Source organism: Trachypithecus francoisi, unplaced genomic scaffold (assembly GCF_009764315.1).
Source record: "Trachypithecus francoisi isolate TF-2019V2 unplaced genomic scaffold, Tfra_2.0 Lachesis_group19, whole genome shotgun sequence".
Classification (NCBI taxonomy): domain Eukaryota; kingdom Metazoa; phylum Chordata; class Mammalia; order Primates; family Cercopithecidae; genus Trachypithecus; species Trachypithecus francoisi.
This window is the reverse complement of record NW_022681464.1, coordinates 41,076,881-41,101,838: the sequence shown is the minus strand read 5'-3', so window position 1 is coordinate 41,101,838 and position 24,958 is coordinate 41,076,881. Positions and strand designations below refer to the sequence as shown.

The 24,958-nt window shown below is 40.4% G+C and overlaps 1 protein-coding gene across 3 annotated transcripts in view; it reads left to right on the top strand.

Annotated features, from left to right (window-relative positions):
* Nucleotides 1-24,958, top strand: part of L3MBTL4 (L3MBTL histone methyl-lysine binding protein 4) — a 431,550-nt gene that overhangs the window by 120,112 nt on the left and 286,480 nt on the right. For all 3 annotated transcript variants that reach the window (XM_033178287.1, XM_033178288.1, XM_033178289.1), the window contains exon 5: nucleotides 19,410-19,501. In XM_033178287.1, coding sequence (XP_033034178.1) covers nucleotides 19,410-19,501 — 92 coding nt within the window. The remainder of the gene's footprint in view (nucleotides 1-19,409; nucleotides 19,502-24,958) is intronic.

Sequence of the window (24,958 nt, the reverse complement as noted above, 5' to 3'; positions counted from 1 at the left end):
GTGAAATGGGAGTAATAGATAATATATTTTACCCCATAACATTGTCAAGATTAAATGAGAAAATGTTTGTAATATGTTTGACTCTAGGGAGACACTAATAAATGGTATTTTTTTAGAACAGCTTAAATAAGGAATTTATTAGTTTTTAAAATAACTTTAAGGCTCTTTTTGGTGTAGATGCTCACATTTTGCTTAGGAGGTTCCTGTAGGACTGTTTGTAAAACTATTTAGAGAAGTAACATTAGGTGAAGCATTTCCTTTAGTATTTTTATCCTGCTTAGGAAAGAACTTATTTTTCTTTGAGGAGTAGTCAGAGTTGAAGTTTAAACCTTTAAAAACTCATTTGGTTTTTCTTTTCTTACATAACTGGAAACAGCTATGTGTAGAAAATAACTTTTTCAAAAAGCACTTTAAGTGAACATAGATTTTTGCCAATAGTTTGTGACTCTCCTGATGAAAAGTGAAGAGCAAGGAAAAATGACAGAGGCATGTGCTGGGCCTTTAGTAAGTTGAACAGATTTAAAAGATATATAGGATTATAAAAATATACAAACTTTCAGAAAGCATGAGAAATGTGTTAATTATTTTGGGATGAAAGGGCTCTTACATGCTGGATTTAAAGTCAGTCTCATCTTAGGAAAGCCTGTACCCGTGGGTCTTGGAGAGGAGGCGTTGCTCCCAAGCTCAGTGAATGCGCTGCCCATCAGCAGCGCAAGCCAGGACCTCGGGGGCTGCCTGGAGGTTCAAGGGACCTTTTTCTTTTTTTACTTCCCTTGGGCAATCTGACAAGGAGGCTGTTGCTTCTGTTTCTGGAATATTTCTCATCTGTCCATTTATTTTCATCTTCCCTGTACCACTTGAGTCCAAGCTGTCATCCCTTGCTTAGACTTTGCAGTTGATCTCCCTAGGCCTGCTCTTGGTACTCCCTAATCCAGGTGCGCAATACCAGCTACATTGTTCTTTTCAGAATATGAGCCTGATCCTGTCCACCTCCCTACCTTTCCTTTGCTTAAAACCTTTCTGGTGCTTCCCATTGCCTGTAGGATAGGATGTGGGCAAAATCCTTACTAAGGCCTCCAAGCTCTGAAGCATCTGGCCCTTTCCAGTCTCCCAAGCCTCATCTTCTGCAATGTGTCTCTTCTTCCTTCCTGCTCCCACAGTGCTGGCCTTGTTTGAGGTCCTGCTGTGGAACCCTTGTATCTGCCATCCTTTCTGCCTGAAACTTCCCTCCTCTCCCTCTCCAAGTCCTTCTTTTGCCTAATTATAGGTACATGTATTGCTAAAAGCTCTGACTTCCATGCCACTTGTCAGGGAAGCTTTTCCTGATTTCTCAGACAAGTTTTGGGCTCCTATTCTGTGCTCTCACGGCCTTGTATTCTGTGAAAGCACTTACTTAGTATGGTTTGCAATTATATTTCAGATTATTTGATCCCTCTCCAGTAGATTTTAAAGCTCGTGAGGGAAGTGTCATAGACAATTTTGTTGCCTTTTGTGCCCATAGAGCCGAGTACACAGTAGGTCCTCCATGAGTATTGGTTTAATTAGTAACTAGAGAGAACAGTTGATGAGGCTGAAAGTTGGTTTGAGCTCATGGATAAGCACTTTGTTTGCTGTGCTCAGCTGGTTGGACGCTGTCCCATAGTTAATAAAAGGACTTTGAAGCTTTTGGCAGGAATGTGATAGCATGTCTTGTGGAGAGATAGCTCTGTATTGGTAATAGATAACCCAGAATGAATCTGTCTGGATGATAATGGATTTTCAATTAGAAATGTATTTGTTCTCCAAATAAGCATCAAGTTATCCAAAGACAGTTTTTAAAAGTTTATGATACTATTATTTTAATTTTGCTATATGTTGATAACTACATTACTGTGGTTTGCTATTTTCCTTGCACTTCTATTTACCTGTAGTTGTCTTCATTGTGCTTAGGATTTTAGGGGAAAATATTTGTAATTTTTCTCAGCTAGTTGTTGTCATAATTAATTTTTTATAATTGCAAATCCGAATTAAGTAGATCAGGATTTAATTTCACAACAAAATCCTATTTTATTGATGATTTTTAAAACACAGAAACAATGCTTGAGAATTGAAACCAGTTATTCAAATCAGTGGCACATTTATGGCTTATTTGGGTAATTGGTCCGTGAAATAAGCCATTACTGCCACAAGTAAACCTTGGGGGAAGTCATCCTTTTTGTCTTTAAAATGGTTACCTGATTTGTTAAATACATTTCAGTCCTGACAATTTATGAGTATATTTAAAACTATTTTGGGAAATTAACACCATAAGCTTTATGTACAAAAACAATAGGATAGTGAAGGCTTCTTTGGTGCCGTCTATGTGTGCTATCATTAATTATTTCCCTAAACATCAGCTCAAAGAGAGGAAAATGTTAGCTATGGATGCTTTGTTTTACATTTCATACAGTGAACCTCAGTTCAAATCAGAGAATACAGTGCCTACTACCATGTGATAACTATAGTGTTAAACTAATTTATTCTTTATGAATTACTTTTTATATTTCAGACAAATTAAATATGACTATTTTGTCAGTTTTCCCAGTTATTGAGCATGTAGAAATTTTTCAGTGGTGAGACTGAACAGTTTACTAAATATCAGCACTGATTATTCCTGATGTACATTCTGTATTAGTTTCCTCTTCCTGCCATCAGCACAGACATAGCGGCTCAAGCAGTAGAAATTTATTATCTTACAGTTCTATAGGTTAGAAGTATGATCTGGGTCTCACTGGGCCAAAGTCAAGTTGTGAGCAGGGCTGCTTCCTTCTGAAGGCTCAAGGGGAGGATCTGTTTCCTTGTCTTTTCCAGCTTTTGCATTCCTTGGCTCATGGCCCCTTCCTGCATCTTCAAAACTAGCAAGGTCGCATCTCTCTTGTGCTCCTGTCCTGGTCACTTTTTTCTCTGGCCACAGCTGGGAAAGCTCTTCCACTGAGGACTCCTGTGATTACACTGGGGCCACTGGGATAATCCAAGACATTCTCTCCATCTCAAGGACCTTAGCTTAACCACCTCTGCAAAATTATTTTGCCATGTAAGATAATGAATTCACAGTGTCTAAGGATAAGGATGTGGACATCTTTGGAAGGCCATTATCTTACCTATCACACATTTTAAGCTACAGAGCAATAACTTTAGGTTTCCTTGAAGGAAATGGGAATGATCTTGTACCTGTTGCTAAGGGAACAGTGCTATTATTGAGTTCCTTTAGCGCATAGTTTAGGGCTTTTAGTCATTAGGTCTGGCAGCTATTGCACTTTCTCGTTACATTGACACAACATTGTAATTCAAGTCAGGACAAAGGGATTCTCATTCCAAAAAAGCCATGAAAAGCTCAGTGGGGAAAATGCTCCTGTGAACTGACAGGGATCTTCACTGGCTGCTTCGAATGCGCTGTCCAGGAATTTTATTTTATGAAACTATTTTAGATGTTTTTACATTAAAATTTTCTTTTAAGCAGTGCTAATTTAGCTTTCAATTAATAAAAATACCCTCCTTTTACCCCAAATGATCTGCTAGTGAACTGAAATTCAGTGTTCCTTTACGTATTTTAAATTTACATTCACTGAGAATGACTAGTGTTTTGAAGGGTTAGCAAGCTGTGGAGTTGAGATATGATTTTGAAAAGAATTTATTTGAGACATTTTTAGTGTCAAGAGAAATATAATCTTGAATAATATTTTAAGTATATCCATTAATTGAAGCCCACCAGGGAATGTCTTGAATAGAGGAAAATCTAAATTCTGACTCACAGAATCAAATTAATGAAAGTAGCAGTAATAACTGGAGCTATATTATATTTAATCTATTACATCAGATGTCTCTAGGATATGTAGAGGAAAAAGGTCAAGGGAAATAGTTAATCACTTTCTGAAGTGAATAGTGCCATCTCATATAGGTGGTTGTTAATTTGATGACTTACAAAGTGGTATTCATGAGGGATTATCTTAATATTAACCTCCTAATTATATGGAGGATGTTTTATGCAGTCTCAGTGATGCAAATTATATTCATAGACCTTCCTTCTCCACATCTACTACATGGCAAGGGAGAAATCAGGTAACAGTGGGAAATCTTAGATTATTTCTTTTTTTTTTTTATTATACTTTAAGTTCTAGGGTACATGTGCATAACGTTTATATCATGTATAACTCCCCAATGCAATCCCTCCCTCCTCCCCCCTCCCCCGATAGGCCCCAGTGTGTGATGTTCCCCTTCCCGAGTCCAAGTGATCTCATTGTTCAGTTCCCACCTATAAGTGAGAACATGCGGTGTTTGGTTTTCTCTTCTTGTGATAGTTTGCTAAGAATGATGGTTTCCAGCTGCATCCATGTCCCTACAAAGGACGCAAACTCATCCTTTTTGATGGCTGCATAGTATTCCATGGTGTATATGTGCCACATTTTCTTAATCCAGTCTGTCACAGATGGACATTTGGGTTGATTCCAGGTCTTTGCTATTGTGAATAGTGCCGCAATAAACATACGTGTGCATGTGTCTTTGTAGTAGAGTAATTTATAATCCTTTGGGTATATACCCAGTAGTGGGATGGCTGGGTCATATGGTACATCTAGTTCTAGATCCTTGAGGAATCGCCATACTGTTTTCCATAATGGTTGAACTAGTTTACAATCCCACCAACAGTGTAAAAGTGTTCCTATTTCTCCACATCCTCTCCAACACCTGTTGTTTCCTGACTTTTTAATGATTGCCATTCTAACTGGTGTGAGATGGTATCTCATTGTGGTTTTGATTTGCATTTCTCTGATGGCGAGTGATGATGAGCATTTTTTCATGTGTCTGTTGGCTGTATGGATGTCTTCTTTTGAGAAATGTCTGTTCATATCCTTTGCCCACTTTTTGATGGGGTTGTTTGTTTTTTTCTTGTATATTTGTTTGAGTTCTTTGTAGATTCTGGATATTAGCCCTTTGTCAGATGAGTAGGTTGCAAAAATTTTCTCCCATTCTGTAGGTTGCCTGTTCACTCTGATGGTAGTTTCTTTTGCTGTGCAAAAGCTCTTTAGTTTAATTAGATCCCATTTGTCAATTTGGCTTTTGCTGCGGTTGCTTTTGGTGTTTTAGACATGAAGTCCTTGCCCATGCCTATGTCCTGAATGGTACTACCTAGATTTTCTTCTAGGGTTTTTATGGTATTAGGTCTAACATTTAAGTCTCTAATCCATCTTGAATTAATCTTCGTATAAGGGGTAAGGAAAGGATCCAGTTTCAGCTTTCTACTTATGGCTAGCCAATTTTCCCAGCACCATTTATTAAATAGGGAATCCTTTCCCCATTTCTTGTTTCTCTCAGGTTTGTCAAAGATCAGATGGCTGTAGATGTGTGGTATTATTTCTGAGGACTCTGTTCTGTTCCATTGGTCTATTTCTCTGTTGTAGTACCAGTACCATGCTGTTTTGGTTACTGTAGCCTTGTAGTAAACAGTGGGAAATCTGCACACAGCTGTGCTCTGTACTGGCAGGCTTCACCATCACATGAATATCCCGGAAAGAAACCTGACATTCCTCAGTTCTTGATTCCTCTCTGGTGACGGGACTGGGCCCACTCAGGAATTCTGTTCAGCATTCAATCCTGTTGTTAAAGTGATACTCCATCTGTTTGGCAGTTTCTTCTTGTCTTCATCCCTGTGTCCACGTTCACCCATTTGACTTTCAAGTGAGGTGTTGACTATTTCCTCTCCTCCTTTCCCTCTTCTTCCCCCTCCTCTTCTCCTCACTCTTCTCTTGTTTTTTCCTTGTGATCTGATGTATCAGTCTGTCCTAGTTTTTATGTCTCAATGCTTTTTGTTTTATCAGTTCTTCACTCTGCCTTCCATTTACATGTTGGAATTCCCTTGTGTTTCAACTATGTTTTCTTCTCATTTTGCACTTTTTCTCTGGGTGACTTTTGTTATCATCTTGATGCTATTCCGGTTATCCTACCTAGCTGCAGATTTATGTCTCAACTCTATGCTGAAAGTGAATTCCACCTGACTAGCCTTCACCCATATCAAATCACCACTCCTGTCCCCAATTTTTATTCTATGTTCCTGGTCACTTTTAACCCTGTCACTGTTTACCCATTCTTGTAGGCCAGAAACCAGTATGTTCCATGTGACCTTAAGTTTAATTACTAAACAAGAAGGGGAAAACCAAAGACGTGGAAGAAGTTTTTTTTTGTTTGTTTTTTGTTTTTGTTTTTTTTGGTAAACATGAGAAAGAATAATACATATATTTCTATAGAAATTCATTTGAACACCTGGAAGGACCAGGTGATTTCCTAGCAAACTAAAGATTATCACAGGGCACTCAAGAAAAGGTTGAACATTTGAATAGACCAGTAGAAGACATTGATAAGTGAGGTCCAGAGTGGATCACAGCAGCGCTGGTCTTTATCTTTAAAAGAAGAGATCATTCCAATGATAGTCAGACTCTTCCAGGTCACAGGAAAAGGTGAAAGTTTCTTTGTGAAGCCAATAAATGAAACCTGAGGAAGATAGTACAAAAAGCAAAGCTAAACTATAGATGCATCTCACATATAAATAGAAATATGAAATTCTAGATATTGGCAAATATAATCCAGCAATATATTAGAAGAATGATATTCTGGTATATTACTAAGGAGGTATAATGATGAATAATGTAAAATTCGGTGATAAAACAAGGTTCAGTATTATAAAATCTGCCAACATAATTTATACAGCAACAAATTAAACTACAGGACTAGCCATGTAATGATCTCTAGATACTAAAATGACTTTCGATAAAATTTAATTTCCATTCCTTGCAAAACAACTTATGTAAAATAGGATTGAATATAATAAAAATTATTTACCAAAATGTAACTGCAAATATATAGCAAAACATTAAAACCCTTCAATTCAGGAAACAGGCGGGGATACCCACTATCATCATTAATATTCATTATTGTCTTGGAATTTTTAGTGAATGAAATAAGCAACAAAATTAAATGAGCACTACAAACTTTGGAAAGAAGAGATTAAAAAATACATATATATGTGTTTATATATACATATAAACAGAACCATACATATGTGTTTATATATACATGTATACATATGTATGGTTCTGTTTATATGTATATATAAGCACATATATATGGTTCCTCCACTTAGTTGCATATTTACAGATGACAAGACACATATACACATGTAAGACTTTATACCTAGAAAACCCAGGTGAATCTAATGATAAACTATTGGAATTAATACAAGAATGTTGAAGTGGTTGGATATAAGATAAATAACAAAAACTTATTGTTGCCTTTTCTGTATTTCAACCATCAGCACTTAGAAATTAAAAAAGGAAAAATATTCCATTCATAATAGCAATACAATATAAAATATTTAGAGTAAGTTGAATAAGACCTGGGAAGGGCCTTATATGAAGAAAACTGGAAAATCCTACTGAAGGATAGAAATTACTATTTGAATAAATGGAAAGCTATACCACAAAAATGTCAGCTCTCCCACATTAATATTTATTTCTCTTCTAAAATAGAATCTCAACTGGTTTTAATTTCATTTGAATAAAATGTTTTTATGCCTAAATCCCCAACATTCTGATGGTATGGTAATAGCAACAGGAATCTGTGGAGCAGGATAGAGAAACCAGAAGGAGACATGTGAGCGTGTAATATATGAGAACGACGGTACATCAGTTCAGGAGGACAAAGCATAGATTTTTTATTTAATTGGTTATGCTTGCCTGAGGGGCCTTTGTCTATATAAAAATGAATTTCAAATAGATTAAAGACTTAGAAAATGTTTTACGAGAATATTTTTAGGAGATAAAATAAATACTCTAGGGTAAGGAAGAACTCAATCAAGAATGGAAACTTGTACTCTAGAAATGAAATTATAGACATATAAAAATCAGTTTTTATTTAATCTGAAAATTTTGTAATTTTAGTCTCATTTTTGAAGGATGTCTTCATTAGATGTATAATTCCTACTTGACAATTTTATGGCTTTCAGTGCTTTAAAGATGCAGTTCCGTTCTTTTCTTATCTTCCTTGTTTCTCATACGTCACCACATCTGAAATTTACAGAGCCCCTAACTGCTAGCATTTCCTATTTCTTTTCTCTGTCTTTATTTTTCTCCTTAACACTTACTGTTGTCTGACATGCCATTTATTTTACTTATTTGTCTTGTTTATTGTCTGTCTTCACCCACTAGAATTTGACGGATACAGGCGGGTTTTTGTGTGTGTGTGTGTGTGTGTGTGGTTTGTTTTGTGCTGGATTATAAGCTCTGAGCACATAATACGCATTCAATTAATATTAGTTGAATGAAAAATGAGGACTGGATGAATACTGTCCTCATGACAGTGTTGATTACTCTGTCCACTGTCTTCTTAGCCCTTAGCTTATATGTTTGCAATTGGATTTGCCTTGTATGATAGTTATCTAGTTCCTCCACTAAGCTGCAGCTTCTTTAAGGGCAAGAGCCATATCTTATCCTTATTTGAATCATTATCACCTAACACAGGGTCTGTCTCATAGAAGGTACTATAAGTCAAAAGGTATTGGAGACAGGTCTCAATCAGTTTTAAACATTACTTTGCCAAGGTTAAGGATGCGCCCTCAGGAAGTCCTGATGACATGGGTCTGAGGTGATCTGGACACAGCTTCATTTTATACATTTTAGGGAGATATGAGACATCAGTCAATATACGTAAGGCGTACACTGGTTTGATCCGGAAAGGAGGGACGCCTCGAGGCAGGAAGGGAGCTCCCAGGTCATAGGTAGGTAAGAGACAAATGGTTGCATTTCTTTGAGTTTCTAATTAGCCTTTCCAAAGGAAGCAAACAGATACACATTTATCTCAGTGAGCAGAGGGATAATGTTGAGTTCTGTCTGTCCTTTGTCCACAAAGAATTTCCTTGTGGACAAATTGTGAAGGAGGTATGTAGCTTTCTATCTTTGTAGCTATCTTATTTAGGGACAGAATGGGAGGCAGGTTTGCCCTAAGCAGTTCCCAGCTTGACCTTTCCCTTTGGCTTAGTGATTTTGGGGTCCTGAGATTTCTTTTCCTTTCACAGTACTTAAAAAGTATTGGTTGAACCAATGAGCACGTAGCTTGGAGTTTTTTCCCTTTGTCTTGTCATACATGAATAAAATATTGATGATTTCCCTATTCAATCTCATGATTGAGTATGGCTAAAAAACATTGATGATTTCCCACTAATGCAATGTCATTATTGAGTTTGCCACATGTGAAGGCACCGTTTTAGTGCATGTTTCCACACACACACCTGTGAGCCTCTTCCTCATCGCAGACTGTCCTCCAGCCTTCTCCTGCTTACCTCCAGGCCTGCGTGCATCAGCACACATTCCTTGTTTTCTCAGTGGAAACAATCCCGAGGCAAACCCTCCCACTTGCCCCTGACGTCACCTCTTTCTCCAGCTTCACATCCCTACTTTTTCCTGCATCTTCAGTCAAGCACTGTAGCCAGCCTCAGGTAAAGGCCACTGACCTCTTTCCAGTTAACTGAATTCAATTGTCTTTGTTCAGTCCTCATGTTGTTTTACTTTTTAAATGAAATTTGACAGTGAAGTTCTCTACTTGAAAGCATTTCCACCTACATTCCTCCCATTTCTCTGGCTGCCCCTTGTCACTATGCTTTGGTTGTTTTTCCTCCACCCACATCTTAAAAGCTGCAGGTCACTAGGCTCCTCTTCTTGGCCCTACCAACCCCATGCTCTGCACACATTCCCTGGGATCTCCTCTGCTTTAATGCCCTCCACACTGATGGGCACTAGATCCATGGTTCTAGCCTTGAACTTTCTCCTGTAACGTCTCCAGAGGGTTCATCCTAAATCTCCTTTAGATGCCTTTGGATTTCAAAGATTCAGCATCTCTGAAAATGTACTAAGCCCACTCCTCTAGTTGTGGCAGGCATAATCATAAATTCACTCTCCTAAGCCAGAAATGTCAGATTCCTCTTTCTCATCTCGTTGATTGTCCAATTTCGTCACGTCTCATTCAGATGACTCTTTGCATTCTTTCTGCTCCTCTCCATCCTCACAGCAGCTATCTCAAACCGAGACCTCGTCATATCATGCCTGCGTGTGGCATGGTCTCCTTCCTAATATTTCTATGATAAATCATCCTTTCTTATTCTATACTATTATCCCTAAAATTGCCATCAGTACTATTTAAAAAAAAAATCAAAACAGCTGTAAAAACTACAGGCAGGCAGAAGAGACACAAGTCCAAAACTTATGGTGCCATTTCTTTGCTTAAAGCATCCACTGACTTGACAGTACATATAGACTGAAGACTGAAATTCTAAGCATAGTGTTTAATCAGATTCTTTCTTTTGCAAGGAAGAGAGGTCACTCAAGCTTGCTCAAGTAATGGGCTGTGGTGCAAAAATACATGTTTGGCGGGGGATGGAGACTCATTGAAATTCAAGAACAGGAACTGTAGTCGGGATTCTGAGGCTGTCCTGTCTGTAGGGCCACCTGCCACAGGAACCTGGCCTTAATAGGAAGCGATAGTTCTCAAAGTTAGCTGCATCAGAATGACCTGGAGGGCTTGTGGAAACAGATTGCTGGGCCCTACTCCCAGAGTTTTTGATTCAGTAGAGGCCCACATTTTCACCGATGCTCCCAAATTTGTATTTCTAGCAATTTTTTGGGTGACACTGATGCCGCTGGTTTGGGTACCACACTTTGAGAACCTTAATCTTTAAGGCATGTAACATGGTCTGGGAAACCTTTGATGAGCGCCTTCAGAATTACTTGTTGCTTTACTTTGCAGGTTTCTTCACTTACAGTAGAACAATGATTCTCAAACTTGAACATGCATTATCATCATTTGGAAGGATCGTTTGAGTGGACTGTTGGTCCCCATCACAGTTTCTGATTCATTAAATCTGAGGTGTGGCCCCCACATTTGCATTTCTCACAAGTTTCCAGGGATGACCACACTTTGCACTGGATGAATAAACTGTTGAATCAGCAGATGGTGAACTCTGAAATCCCCTTCTTGATCACACCCTCACACCTCCCAGCTCTTCCCTCTCCTTCGATTCTGTGGAATCTTTTAAAGTATCGTGTTTCGTATTTTAGCTTTTCCATTCTTTCTTGCTCTTTGTTGGTTGTCTTCTGACTTCCTTTGCCTCCCAGGCCAACTGGGACTCTTCAAGCATTTTATCTCACATTCTCATGGCTTACAGCCTCTCAGCCACTTGGCCATCTCCTCCTCAGCCCCCAGCTGTCCGCAGACTTAACCATCTGCTCCCACTTCTGACTGTCAGGAGCTGCTGGAGAAAGTACCCTGGTGCCAGTTGCCTCCTCTGCAGAACCACCAGTTTAATGCAGTGGGACTGTCAGGACTGTTCTGTATTCCTTATATTCAGTCCTAGTTGAATTTTCATAACTCTCCCTTTCCCCATGCTCCTGAAGGCACCACTGTGACCTTTACTCTTAGCAGATGCCATCCTACCTCATGAAGGAGATGAGGGTACTTGGTGGAGTACCCTCCCATCTTCTTCCCTAGTAGCCTAAAACTCTTCTGCTTTTAATCTCATTCACCACGTGTCTTTTTATCTCAGGGTCCTCCCCCTACCTGTGTTCCTAATGCTACCTAGCTGTTCTGCCTCTCTCTCCGGTCGATGATCCCTCTTTTCTGAGAGCCTCCTTTTTCTCTCTCTCTGGGTGCATTTCCCTCAACGGAGGAACTGAGATGTCCTGTCTCCTAATATGCTTAACAACAACAATCAGCGAAGACTTCCTTTCTCTTCTTCCCCATCAAGCGCTTATGTCACCTGCCTCCCAGTTCATTTGCAAACCTTTCCAGTTGTTTCTTTCGTGCTTTGACCTCTGCAGTCTGACTTTTGATCTCATCCCTCTGCTGAAATCTCTGCCTCTGCGGTCCCAGTGACACCCTGGCTGTCAGAGCCAGCAGTTTCTCCCATCTGCATCTTACTTTGGCGAGCAGAGCCTTTGATGGTGCTGATCTCCCTGCCCCATGGAAAACCCTTTCCCCGGAGCCCCCGGGTCTCTGTCGCCTCCTTCCAATGCTGCCTCTCTCTTGCGCCGCCTCCCTGACCTCACTCACGTCCGAGGAAGCGCCTCCCCTGACCTCAGCTCTTCTTCCTCTGTGTAATCCCCATGGCTGCCTCTGTATGAAAAGCTTTGCATTGCCTTTTGTTGAATGTGTGTTTTTTACATATTATTATATACACCTATCGTAGACTATTCCGGATACCAAAAGTTTAACATCTCGGAAAATAACTCCCAGTTTCCTCCGCGTTCTGCGCTGGTCCCTCCACTTGCTTGGCCCTTCCTGGTGCCCGGCAGCTTTGGGACTATTTTGCCTTCCACCTTTGCTGCCGCACCTTGTGCCTGTTGATCGTATTTCTGCATTTTCTCTCAATTTCCTTTCTACCTTTCTTTTTTATTGTAAATTGACAACTTACAAATTGTATAAATTTAGTGTGTACGAAGTGATGCCATAATTTATAAATACAATGTGGAATAATTAAATAAAACTAGTTAACTAGCCATCACCTCAAATACTTAACATGTTTTTGCAGGGAGAACATTTGAAATTTACTTTCTTTGCAGTTTTGAAATGCAGAATACTCTATTAACCACATTTACCATGGTGTGCAATAGAACTGAAAAACAAACGAACGAAAAATAAAACCAACCCCAAACCATTGCTCTGGTCTAACAGAGACTTTGTACCCTTTGACATTCATTTCACCATTCCGCTCACACCCTGCTTCCCCCCGGGGCTCTGTAACCACGGAGGGCACTGCATGTCCCCCTTTGTTTAGGAGCTTGTTTGGACTATTGTGTGGTCATTCTGAGTCTCCACTGCCTGTCTCTCCATCCATTTCATCCTTACCTAGTGCTGATTCATAAAGGAATTTCTGATGTATCATGCACCACTCAGAAGTCTCCAGTGGTTCTCTAAACCACAAGAATAAAGACCAAACCTGTTAGGCCGACTTTGAGGAACCTGCCTGGTCTTACGTTTGCCCCTCCAGCCCCTGCAGTGGAGCCTTCTGCTGAGTGGATCCCTGCAAGCTTTGTGCTGAACCTTTCCCAGACTCTGGCATTTGCAGAAGCGGCTCTTTCTTTCCAGTCTCCTGGCTCTGCCCATGCTGCGTCTCCCCGGATTGCTTGCCAAATTTCTCTTCATCTCAAAGAGAATTGTCCTCCGGGAAGCTTTGTGTGTTCAGAGTAAATCCTCCTTCCTTTTGATTCCAGACACATTGTTTGGGTTTCTTAACTGTGCGTATTAGCACTTGTGTCTGCTTGTTTATTCGTCAAAACAGTGAGTCCCACCATATGTCAGGTTATGGGTGATGTTTATCTGTCTCTAAGCTTGTCTCCCCAACTCGAGCAAATGCAATGTGAGGTAGAAGTTGGGTTTTCTCAGTACCTGCTTTGCCTGGGATGATGAGCACTACATGAATTTAAATCCGGTAGTACTGAAATGAAAGGCAGCCTGACTGTGCATGTGAAAAATGTAGGGAGAGCATGGAAAGGATCCTGTCACAGTGACCTGGCAGAGGGACTAAAATGTGAGTCTGCAACTGTGGCCTCAGTGGGGTATTGTTCAGCAGTGATCAGTTGTTAAGGTTAGGAAGATTGTATTATTTCCATTTGGTACCACAAAAGAAGGCGCTATTTATAACGGTGTGGTTGGTTGCCACTGACAGTTGTTTCTCACATATTCTAAGGGATTTTCTGACGGAGTCACGTGCAGCATAGCTTTTGAAGTGAAATGGAAATATCACCATGAAAGGTTGTGTTTATGGCTAATGGAATTGGGAAAGGGCCACTCTTAAGATATACCTAGTTGTATCCTTAAGAATGACAGTTGATTCATTCTTTACTCCCTGACATTTTCATTTTGGGTTCATAAAATTACTGATAAGTATTGTACAGTTTCCTAGAACTGGATATTCTTGTGGCCAAATCTGTCAGCCTTTGTCTTGCATTGCTTCACAGATCTCATTGCCTTAACACATAGTCTTCATTTTTTTAATGATTTTTATTTGTATATAAACGTGCAGTTCTAATGATAATGTTCATATAAACTGTGCTTAATTCATATTTTAAAAGTAATATGTGATCATAACCATAATGTATTTGACTATTATTGCATATTTAGATATTTTTCCAACTTTGCACTGTTGTAAAGGCTGAATTTATTCCTTCTGTATTTTTTAGAATACAATATTAAAGTTGGGATGAATAGATCAGTGAATTGTAACACCTTAATTTTTGGCTATAAATATGTATTGTCAACATGACTTTCAAAAGTTTAAATCAAATTCACAAAGCCACCATCCATGAGTGACCTTATTCATTTTCCTGCAAACTTAATTTTATGGTGCTTTTAAACTTAAAAGTAACTAATTAAATAGGCGTTTCTGTTCCATTTTGACTGTATGTGCTAGAGTGAGTCAGCAGTGTATAGTGGGGATGCCTGAGCTAGGGATTTTGTTTACATACAGACTTTTCCAGCTGTGTGAACTGTGTGATCTCCGTGAGCTTCAGCTTTTCGGAACAATAAAATAGGGCTATTAATCTAATATTCAATATTGTAAATAACAAGTGAAAATGTATACATTCACCCATATGTGCTCACACACACGTATACACATACACATACCCTTATCAGTACCTGGTATACAATATGTATATATTAAGTGACAGGTAATATATAATTAAATATATTTTGCTTATTATGTAATGTTTGACAGAAGGGTAATAATTGGAACATTTTGCTATAGCCAATGAATATAGTGAGAAAAAATGGAATTTAGGGTTTATGAAATTGTATGAATATCTAATATTCCATAAAATGAGTGCCATATCTGTAGTATGTCTGAGAAAACTGCAGAAAAAATAAAGTTAGTGACTGAAGCAGTGTTGTCTCATAATTGGTTCCTTCTCTCCAGGAAACTGAGAAATGAATTGGTCAAAACAGACACATTTGAATTCATATTTAAAGCCCAGAGTACGATTCTGCCTGTCTTCCTTTCCTTTAATTCATTAAACACTTTTTTTCTTTTTTTTTTTGAGACCGAGTTTCACTCTTGTTGCCCAGGCTGGAGTGCAGTGGCGTAATCTTGGCTCACTGCACTCTCCGCCTCCTGGTTTCAAGCAATTCTCCTGTATCAGCCTCCTGAGTAGCTGGGATTACAGGCTCCCACCACCACACCCGGCTACTTTTTGGTATTTTTAGTAGAGACGGGGTTTCACCGTGTTAGCCAGGCTGGTCTTGAACTCCTGACCTCAGGTGAGCCAACTGGCTTGGCCTCCCAAAGTGCTGGGATTACAGGTGTGAGCCACGGCTCCTGGCCCATTAAACAAATATTTATGGCCAGGTATGATTGTAGCTCTAGAGAAACAATGATGAACAATACCAAGATGGTTTCCCCTCCGTTTTAGAAGCTTATATTCTACTTCCAAGTAGAATATGGTTAATTTCAGCTAAAGTACTTTCTGTGAGTAATGAAACAACATGGTGAGAAACAGGGGTTAGAGAATCCCTTTATAATTCAGTGACCAGGGAGGACCTGTCTACAGGCTCTGAGATGCAGGCAAACTTGGTATTCCCTCATCTCACTTGCAGGCACGATGTTACTGAGTTAATTCTCTTGCTTCACCGAAATATGTAATTCAGTGAAAGTTTGTATTGTTTGATATTATACATTCTTATTTTTGATCAATTTTAAAAGATTCTTGGGATTCATATATGATCATAAAAGGAGGCCTTAGAGTTTACTTTTGGTGAAATGATAATGTGTGACCATTGGAAATATGATTAAATTGAGAAATTACGTGCAATCTTTTAAAGAACACAGCTGTTGTAGAAAATGAGATATCTATTTGCTTTAGAGCCAACACTGCTGTAATGTTTTTTGTAAAGCACATAATTGTAATGCAGCAAAATGCTTGTGTGGAAATTGGGATGTTGAATAGTCTTCCTGGAGCATCTTCAGGATTTGTCAGATTGCTTTCTCTCTCTGGCAAAATAAAACATCTCATGTGGCAGAAACGGTGCAAACCTTTAGGCGTTTTAATGGGCCAATGGACTGTGAGCTCCTTGATGGAAATCACACCATGATGTCTCAGTGTTTCCAAACAATACAAGAAAATCCATGGATGACAATTCTGGTGTCTTATTTGATGATTAAAATGCTTTAAAAACTTCTCATACATTATTAGTAAGTGTATCTAGCAATAACAAGTTAGTGTTGTGACAGATAGTGAATATTAATGTCCATGAAGTTTTTAGTCTAATTTTTAGCTGTAAATTGATACGATGTTTTTCTTTATTAGCTATGTTTAAATTACTTCCCTTTGTTGTCAATGACATATATGGGTAGCAAAAGAAATAAAGTATCTATGATTTATTTTTCATCCACTAGACAGCAGATTTTACTCACTTTAGTGGTAATGGATAAAATTTCCACGTAACATTTTCAGGCAACTTGTCACATTAACAGAGGCTCAGAAATTATTATTATTATTATTTAATTCTTTTCCAAGATGGAATTTCGCTCTGTCACCCAGGCTAGAGTGCAATGGCACAGTCTTCACTCACTGCAACCTCTGCCTCCCAGACTTAAGCAGTTCTCCTGTCTCAGCCCTCCCAACTAGCTGGGATTACAGGCATGCACCATTACACCTGGCTAATTTTGTATTTTTAGTAGAGATGGGGTTTCACCATGTTGGCCAGGCTGGTCTCGAATTCATGACCTCAGGTGATCCACCCACCTCGGTTTCCCAAAGTCCTGGGATTACAGGTGTGATCCGCCGCACCCGGCCAGAAATTTTTTACTGACGCAAAGTTTACATGAATTATTCCTGCCCCATTGATGGATTTTGTGTTTGTTATTCAGTCAGATTGTTGTATTGTCTTGAGAGGTTTCAAATGTTTGAGTGAGAGGTGCATCGTACCCCCTGTCATCCCTGGTGCTGATGCAACGCTGACCTATTACCATTTGCGTCTTCTTCTGGAACATTCACAGCAAGATAGGTGCTAAAATTAGGATTCAGATAGCATTTTCTGATGCGTATTCTCCAAGGATGTGTGTGTGCGTGTATGGCTAAGTAATAACACTAGTAGATAATTTTTAAAATGTAGATTGTGTTAAATAAAGAAAGAATATTTACATCGATCTTGCCATCCACATGTAGCCACTGTTAGTATTCTGCTGTTTCTTTCCAATTGCTTTTCTAAGAGAATGTGTTTGGTTGTGTGGACACACATATGCCTATTGCTTAGTACATAAAAGTTGCTGTATAAATATGTGAATAAATGAATGTCTTAATATATGGAATAATTTGTATAATATATATGTGTGTATGTTGTTAGTTTTAATTGACAGATAATTGTATATATTTATAGGGTACAATGTGATTTTTGATATATACTTGTGGAATGATTACATACAGCTAATTAACATATCCGTCACCTCATGTAATTATGTTTTTTGTCATGAGAATGTTTAAAATCTATTCTTTTTAGCAGTTTTGAAGTCCATAACATTATTCACTGTAGTCAGCATGCTGTAGAACGTATCTCTAAGACTTATACCTGCTGTCTAACTGGCATGTTGTATCCTCTGGGCAACATCTCCCCATTCCCGATTCCTTTCTCATCCAGCCTTTGGTAACCACCTTTCTAAGCACTGTTTCAATGAGTTTGACGTTTTTTCATTGCATGTCTATAAGATCATGCAGTATTTATATTTCTGTGCCTGTTATTTCACTTAGCATAAGGACACAAAACAGCAGATATGATCTAAATAGACACCATTTTGTGTCCTTACTTAGATTTTTTACTTAACCCAGATAATTCTCAAAATATATGAAATATGTAAAACATAAAAATATAGTTTTTGATAACCTCAGAATCATATATGTATATATGTACAATAGTTTCTTTAACCTCCTTCCTGTATGAATACTACTTTGCATTCTGCTGTTATTTTGTGATGTACATTTTTACCATCAACTTTTATCAGTGCTCAACTACTTTGTTAGTATGTAATCCTAGAGAAGAAATTACTGGGGAGTAGAATGTAAACCTAAGATAACTAAGATAACTATTAATCCTTTTTTGCCAGACTTTTGTTATTCAAAAATGATAATTTTGTTGAATTACAAAGATTAGCTGTTCATCTAGAAAATTTGGAAAGCAGAAAAAGAAAGCACAAATAAAATTGAGAAGGAATTATTTATAATTCTGGCACTTAAGATGATTTCATGTAAATGTTTTTGATTTATGTAAGTTTAGTTTTATTTAATCTATTGCACATTTACCAAAAATGATCAATTTGTTTCCTTAACTGCTTCTTTTTCGTACTTAATAGTATATCATTACATAGTCCTTCTTTGCCTTTAGACAGTCGTCTACAATGCAGTTTACTGGCTGGTTTTGAAAGGGCATGTCCATGTAATGCATTTAATTACCTCCTCCTTTGTGGACCTTGACTTTGTTTCCAGTGTTTAATTTGATGTGGGATTCTAGGAAAAAAACTCTTGTGTTTTTCCCCTTGGACACATCTACTGTGATTGCATTAAGACAAATTCCTAGGAGAATTGTTGGTTCAACTTTTAGGAACGATTTTTCTTTTTCTCCCCCAAGATGAGCTTTCGCTCTTGTGGCCCAGTCTGGAGTGCAGTGGCGCCATCTCGGCTCACTGCAACCTCCACCTCCTGGGTTCAAGCAATTCTCCTGCCTCAGCCTCCCGAGTAGCTGGGATTACAGGTACCCGCCACCGTGCCCGGCTAATTTTTGTATTTTTGGTAGAGACTGGGTTTCACCATGTTGGCCAGGCTGGTCTCAAACTCATGACCTCAAGTGATCCACCTGCCTCGGCCTCCCAAAATGCTGGAATTATAGGCGTGAGTCACTGTGCCAGGCCAGGAACGATTTTTAAGCATTGACAAATACTGCCACATTACTTTTCCACAGATTGTGACAATTGACATTCACAGCCAAAAGAAGTATGAAAGTAGAAGAAGATTATAAAAAACTTTAGACTATTCACTGTAAAATTAACTAAATCACTTTCCAGAAAGCCTGTGCCTGTTCACCCTCTTTGAGAGGAGCAAGATGGAACCCAGTGTGAGAGTTCACTGGGCATTCTCTTGAGGGTGGGACATATTCATTAGCTGGGTCCGAAACAGGAAGAGCTGCATATGGAGTGGTTAGGTGATTTTACTAAACGTTCATATGAAATGAGAGAGAAGGCTCTTCTTAGTTGCTGGGTCTTTCAATTACCAATTTAATTAGCCTGCTTCTTGAGTTTATTGTCAAGTGAGCTTTATTATTTTCCTGTCACTAATTGTTTTGGGAAAAGTCATTGTGTGTTTCTCTTCCAGCCCCTTCAACGGCTGCACGGGGAGCATGGTCTTGGGAGTGGTACTTGAAAGAACAGAAGGCTGTCGCAGCACCTGTTGAGCTGTTTTCCAAGGTCAGCCACTGAAGGACTTACATTTATATTAAGAGGTTTAGTTAAAATGAAATGACTTTCCTAGATAGCCCATCAACTTACTTGAATTATTTGTAGGCTTTGCTGGCAAATGACCCCACAAAATCTAATCAGAGCTTTAGTGTTTCAGAGTGGGCTGGAGCCCAGCGCCACCACCTGCCAGCTCTGTGACCTTGGGCAAGTCATTCAATTCAGTTTCCTCATCCATGAGGTAGGAAAAGTTCCCTACCTTCTTTCTCCTTGGGTGGTTGGAGGACTAAATCAATTGTACCCATAAAGAATACAGGAAGCAATATGCACACTATAAATGCTCAATAAGCGTTAGGTTTTACTTTTATTAGCCAGTATTACCTGCAGTTAGAGGGATCTGTTTGGATGTGTTGCTGAGAGAGGTGAGTCAAGCAAAATGTCAGAGAAGACATTGAAACCCCTGAATCCTGGCATACATGACTAGAAGGGTGAACAGAGTAGCCGGTGTAGACTTCCTTGACTGTCTGCTAGCACCAGGGCCTTACAGGGGATCATCTTTACGCAAGACACCAAATCTTCTGATAGTCTTTTTGTTCTTCTTGGTCTGAGTTTTAGATGTTTTGGGGAAATTTATATGCATCAAATTTGCCTCATTACTTTCCTTTTTTTTTTTTTCTTTTTTCTTTTGAGATGGAGTCTGGCTCTATCTCCAGGCTGGAGTGCAGTGGTGTGATCTTGGCTCACAGCAACCTCTGACTCCCTGGTTCAAGCGATTCTCCTGCCTCAGCCTCTTGAGAAGCTGGGATTACAGGCCCATGCCACCACGCTCAGCTAATTTTTGTATTTTTAGTAGAATTGGGGTTTCACTGTGTTGGCCAGGATGGTCTCAATCTCCTGACCTCATGATTCCCCTTCCTCGGCCTCCCAAAGTGCTGGGGATTACAGGTGTAAGCCACCATGCCCAGCCCATTTCTTTACAGCAGGAAGCTACAGCTTTTTATTTGGTTTACTTTTCATGACATCTGTTGAGTTACATCTAGTATTTGTTAGCGTGTGAAAGGGCCAGCATTTGGAATCCTGAACATGACATGGAGCAGGGAAGAAGAGGTACAACGAAGATGCAAAGAAAGGGAAACCAAGTGCAGACCCCTTGTGTTCAAGAAATGATGCATGTCCTTTTGCTGTCTAGGCAGTATGCTTCACTAATAAACACTATGAAGGTCATACCATGGAAAATGAGAACATCTAGAGCGGTGTTCTTAACCCAGCCTTCACACCATCTACTTTTGTGAGCTTTGGAGAGCACAGCGTGGGTCTTCCTGAGACCTACTAAATCAGACCCTCAGGAGCTGGGCCTGGAAATGTGTAGCTTGAGACCCTCCTGCATTCTTTGTGCAGGTTTGAGGCCCACTACCATAGAAGGTTTAAGAACTGTGCATTTTCTGTCTAGGAGTCAGGTCCATGTTTCCCCACGTTGCTTTCACCTGATAAGACTTAGGGGGTTTCTTCCATCCAAAGGTGCAAGCTCAGTAAGGTAAGGGATTTTCCTTCATGTATCCCGGCAGTGCCTGCTGTGTTGAGTGTGCTCAGATGATCAGTTGCTTTTGAGTGACTTCTAGGGAAACTCTTCTCGCTTCTGAGTGTAAAGATCTTTGAAGGTGGTTGGCTTGGACCAGGGCAGTTCGGTGTAGCTCACAGTCACCTTGCCCTTTCCCCCCGCCCCTCCCTGCCCTTGCCACGGGCCTACTGCAGGTTGGGAGGGTAGAACAGAGTGGGCCAAAACAGGAGCTGCCTGAGAACTGTCAGGCACTGTGACACGCAAGGGCAGAGGTAGCGGGGTCAAGGTCCAGGATGTGAGGTTGAGCCAAAGAACATAGGTGAGGTTTGCGCCCCGATGGCTGTTGTGACTAAGGAGTCACACCTGTGCTGTGTCCTCGGATCAGGGTACTAGGGCAAGGGTCCTCTCTTACACCCCCTCCACTGCCAGGATTAAATTAGATGTTTGGGTGTTAGAGGTGAAGTGTGGACTAATTTTCAGAGCAAGGAAAGTTTTGACTGATGGCAGCCAAGTGCTAGATTCTCTGTCCAGCTCCTGTGTTGTCCCACATTTCAGCCCGTCAGTGTAGTCACGTTATTCTCAGAGCTTCTCCTCTAAGATCCTTTAATCCCCATCAGCCAGTGCAAGAACACCTGCAGGACTGAGAATTTCTCCCTCAGATTTTCCCTCATGACCTGGTGTTAACTAAAAAAAGGCCAAAAGGGCAGATGTGGGATTCCTGTTCCTGAAATAAATCGTCATGATGGTATTGGGAACGGTGTAATCATACGCTCTGGGTCGTGGAGCTTTCCCCCTTGACTTTACAGAGAGATGACAAAAGAGGTGCTGGAAGGCAGTAAGTGAGAGGGGCACAATGTTGTGGGAGATACAGACAGGAGTGGGCCCCCTTGGGAGGGTGGAGAGAGTCAGAGAGACTCTGTTGAGGGAGGTGGGTGGTGAGCAGGTAATGCACCTTTTGATGATTCTTTGGCTAAGGACTTTCTCAAGCTTTTGAAGTCTAATGTTTGTCATCTCTGAAAGTAACAGGAAAGCATTAGTGTGTGAAAAAACAGACATGTTTGATATGTTGGGCTGCCTTTCTCTCCAGTCATAATCTAACACTCAAGCTGCTCACGTGTTTAAGACTCCATATGTGCAAATGCCATGTAAGACTGGCCAAAACACTAAAGAACGTATGACATGGTGTCTTAGGGTCTTGCCGGCTAATTGGGATATGATATGCAACAATCCCATGGAACTGCACATGGAATGCACAAGTAATGAATTTATTGGGCATTCCATGTGTGAGATGAGACCTCGTTCAACCCTGAATGAGGAGGAGAATTGAGCTCACCAATTATTACGTCCAATTTGGCCTAATAACTAAAGAAGATACTTGTAATCAAGATCACAGTGTTACTCTAACTTGAATTTATATTTTCAGATGAAATAACCATTGTCTATAATTGAAAATAGTTTTCAATATAATCAAAAAGGCAGTTGATTCATGTCAGCTTTCCAAGAAGGAGCATCAGACTCAACTCAATTTTATATTGACATTGTGCTTTTGATTATTAATGTTCATTTTCATTGTGTAAATGTTATTATAATGTTGTTCAGGTCAGCCAGCTGAGATGGAACCCTTCAGCTTTTGACGCTGAAATGTTGAAAATAAAACTTAATTCTATGCTTAGAAAACCCTAAAGACTCTGTCAAAAGGCTCCTGGGACTGATAAATGACTTTAGTAAAGTTTTAGGATACAGTCAGTAGCATTTCTGTACACCAATAATGTTCAAGCTGAGAGAAAATCAAGAACACAATCCCAGTTACGATAGGCACACACAGAGAAAAATATCTAGGAATACATTTAACCAAGAAGGTGAAAGATCTTTTCAAGGAGAACTATGAAACATAGCTAAAAGAAATCACAGATGACATAAACAAATGGAAAAACATTCCATGCTCATGGGTGGGAAGAATCAATATCCTTAAAGTGGCCATACTGCACCTGTGCTCTGCATCCTTTCCATTCCTGCCTTTCTAGAGATCTTACTCCATCAGTTATCTCATGGCCTGTCTGTAAGTTGCCGTTTCTTCTCTTTTGAACATTTCCTTTTAGAACCAGGCGAGGTGGCTCACGCCTGTAATCCCAGCACTTTGGGAGGCCCAGGTGGGCGGATCACCTGAGGTCGGGAGTTCGAGACCAGCCTGACGAACATAGAGAAACCCCGTCTCTACTAAAAATACAAAATTAGCTGGGCGTGGTGGTGCATGCCTGTAATCCCAGCTGCTCCTGAGGCTGAGGCAGGAGAAATGCTTGAACCCGGGAGGTGGAGGTTGTGGTGAGCCGAGATCTTACCACTGAACTCCAGCCTAGGCAACAAGAGCTCAAAATAAAATAAATAAATAAATAAATAAAATAATAAAAATAATCTAAAAAAGAACATTTCCTTTTGGAATGCAAATACGCTTAAGCCTGTTCCATCTTTATGAAAAAGTAGTGCCCCTGGGTTCTGCATTTTCCTGCCTAACTCATCTCCTTAGTCCAGACTGGGACTGGCTTCTTGAAATTTTAGACTGAATTTTCTCTTTCTGGATTTTTCTAACCTTTCTTTCCCACCTCCAGCCTCCGCAACCTGACCTTTGGGTCAGTTCATCCAGTTCCTTAACTGCCATCCCACTGAGTCGCAATACAGCCCCTGCGCCCGCTCCGGGTCCTTCTCCTGGTCTTCGCGCCTCCTCACCTGGAGGACAGGCAGACCTCGGTAGATCCAGACCTTTCAGCCCCCCTCAGTGGAGCCAGCTCCCGGGGCTCCGTGTCCCTGTGAAGGACCCTGTGCCCGGTTCCCCTGCAGCCAGCTTGTTCTGCCCTCTCCTCTCCGCTCTGTGTACATTTGGCAATCTAATCTGCTCCATCTTTCCCTCATAATTATTCTACTGCTACTCTCACTCCGCAGCACTACTTCCTTCATTTACGGTGCACACTGGATTTGTTTCCAGACGCATTTTTACAGCAGTTCCTTAAGCGGTATTTCTCTGTCCAGGCTGGCCCCACCTTTCACCTTGCCTGCACGCCTTGCCTGAGGGATCTTTGGGAATTGTGGTTCCTCTGTTTATCAGTTGTGGACTTAACACCTCTGGCTGCTTTTCGTGCCATTCTGTGTGGTTACGTGTGGGTGTATTTTGTCTCTCGGTGGAATTGTGATCTCCTGGATCACAAGCCTGACTTGGGTTTCTTCTTGTGTTAGTTCCTCTCTGCCCTCTGGTTCCCAGGAGAGTTTCCTGTTGTTCGCTGTCGCTTTTACCTGCGCTGCCTCAGTGAGCCCTTCACTGCTTCCCCTCACTGCGTGGAGGCACCTCCCTGACTCTTAGTTGATTTAACTGAAAACAGCAGATAATATCACCTACTTCTCAGGGATTTTCCTGAAAAATTCCACATCGTGTATATCACGTGTCCAGCATACTGCAGTGTCTGGCATATAGATGACTTTCTTAAATACAAGCGGTTCTTAAAATCACTCTTTTTCTCGGCCCTTGCTTTTCCCACTGCCTTTTCTCAGTCCTTCTTGGTAGCCCTGTGTGCTCCGACCGCCGACCTCCGGTTTGTTCAGAACACTAGCCCAGCCTGGCCTCAGCAGACCTTGTCCGTGCCTGCTTGCCTGAATTGCCTCGGTTAGACCCCAGTCCTCCATCCTTCCAGCCTGGCCTGCCCACGGCAGGTGTTCCTGTCTCAGTCTCCCAATCTGCACTTAAGAGTGGGTGCCCAGCGGGAAACCCGCTGTCCTTGGAGCAGAATCCTTAGTGGGTCACGCTGTTCCCAGCCTCCTCTGTCCTGCCTGATGACTCACCAACTTTAATCATGATGAAAACAGAAGCGGTTCCTCATTTCATCCCCTTTCTGTCTAAACAAGGCACAGTCGTGGCATTCCTA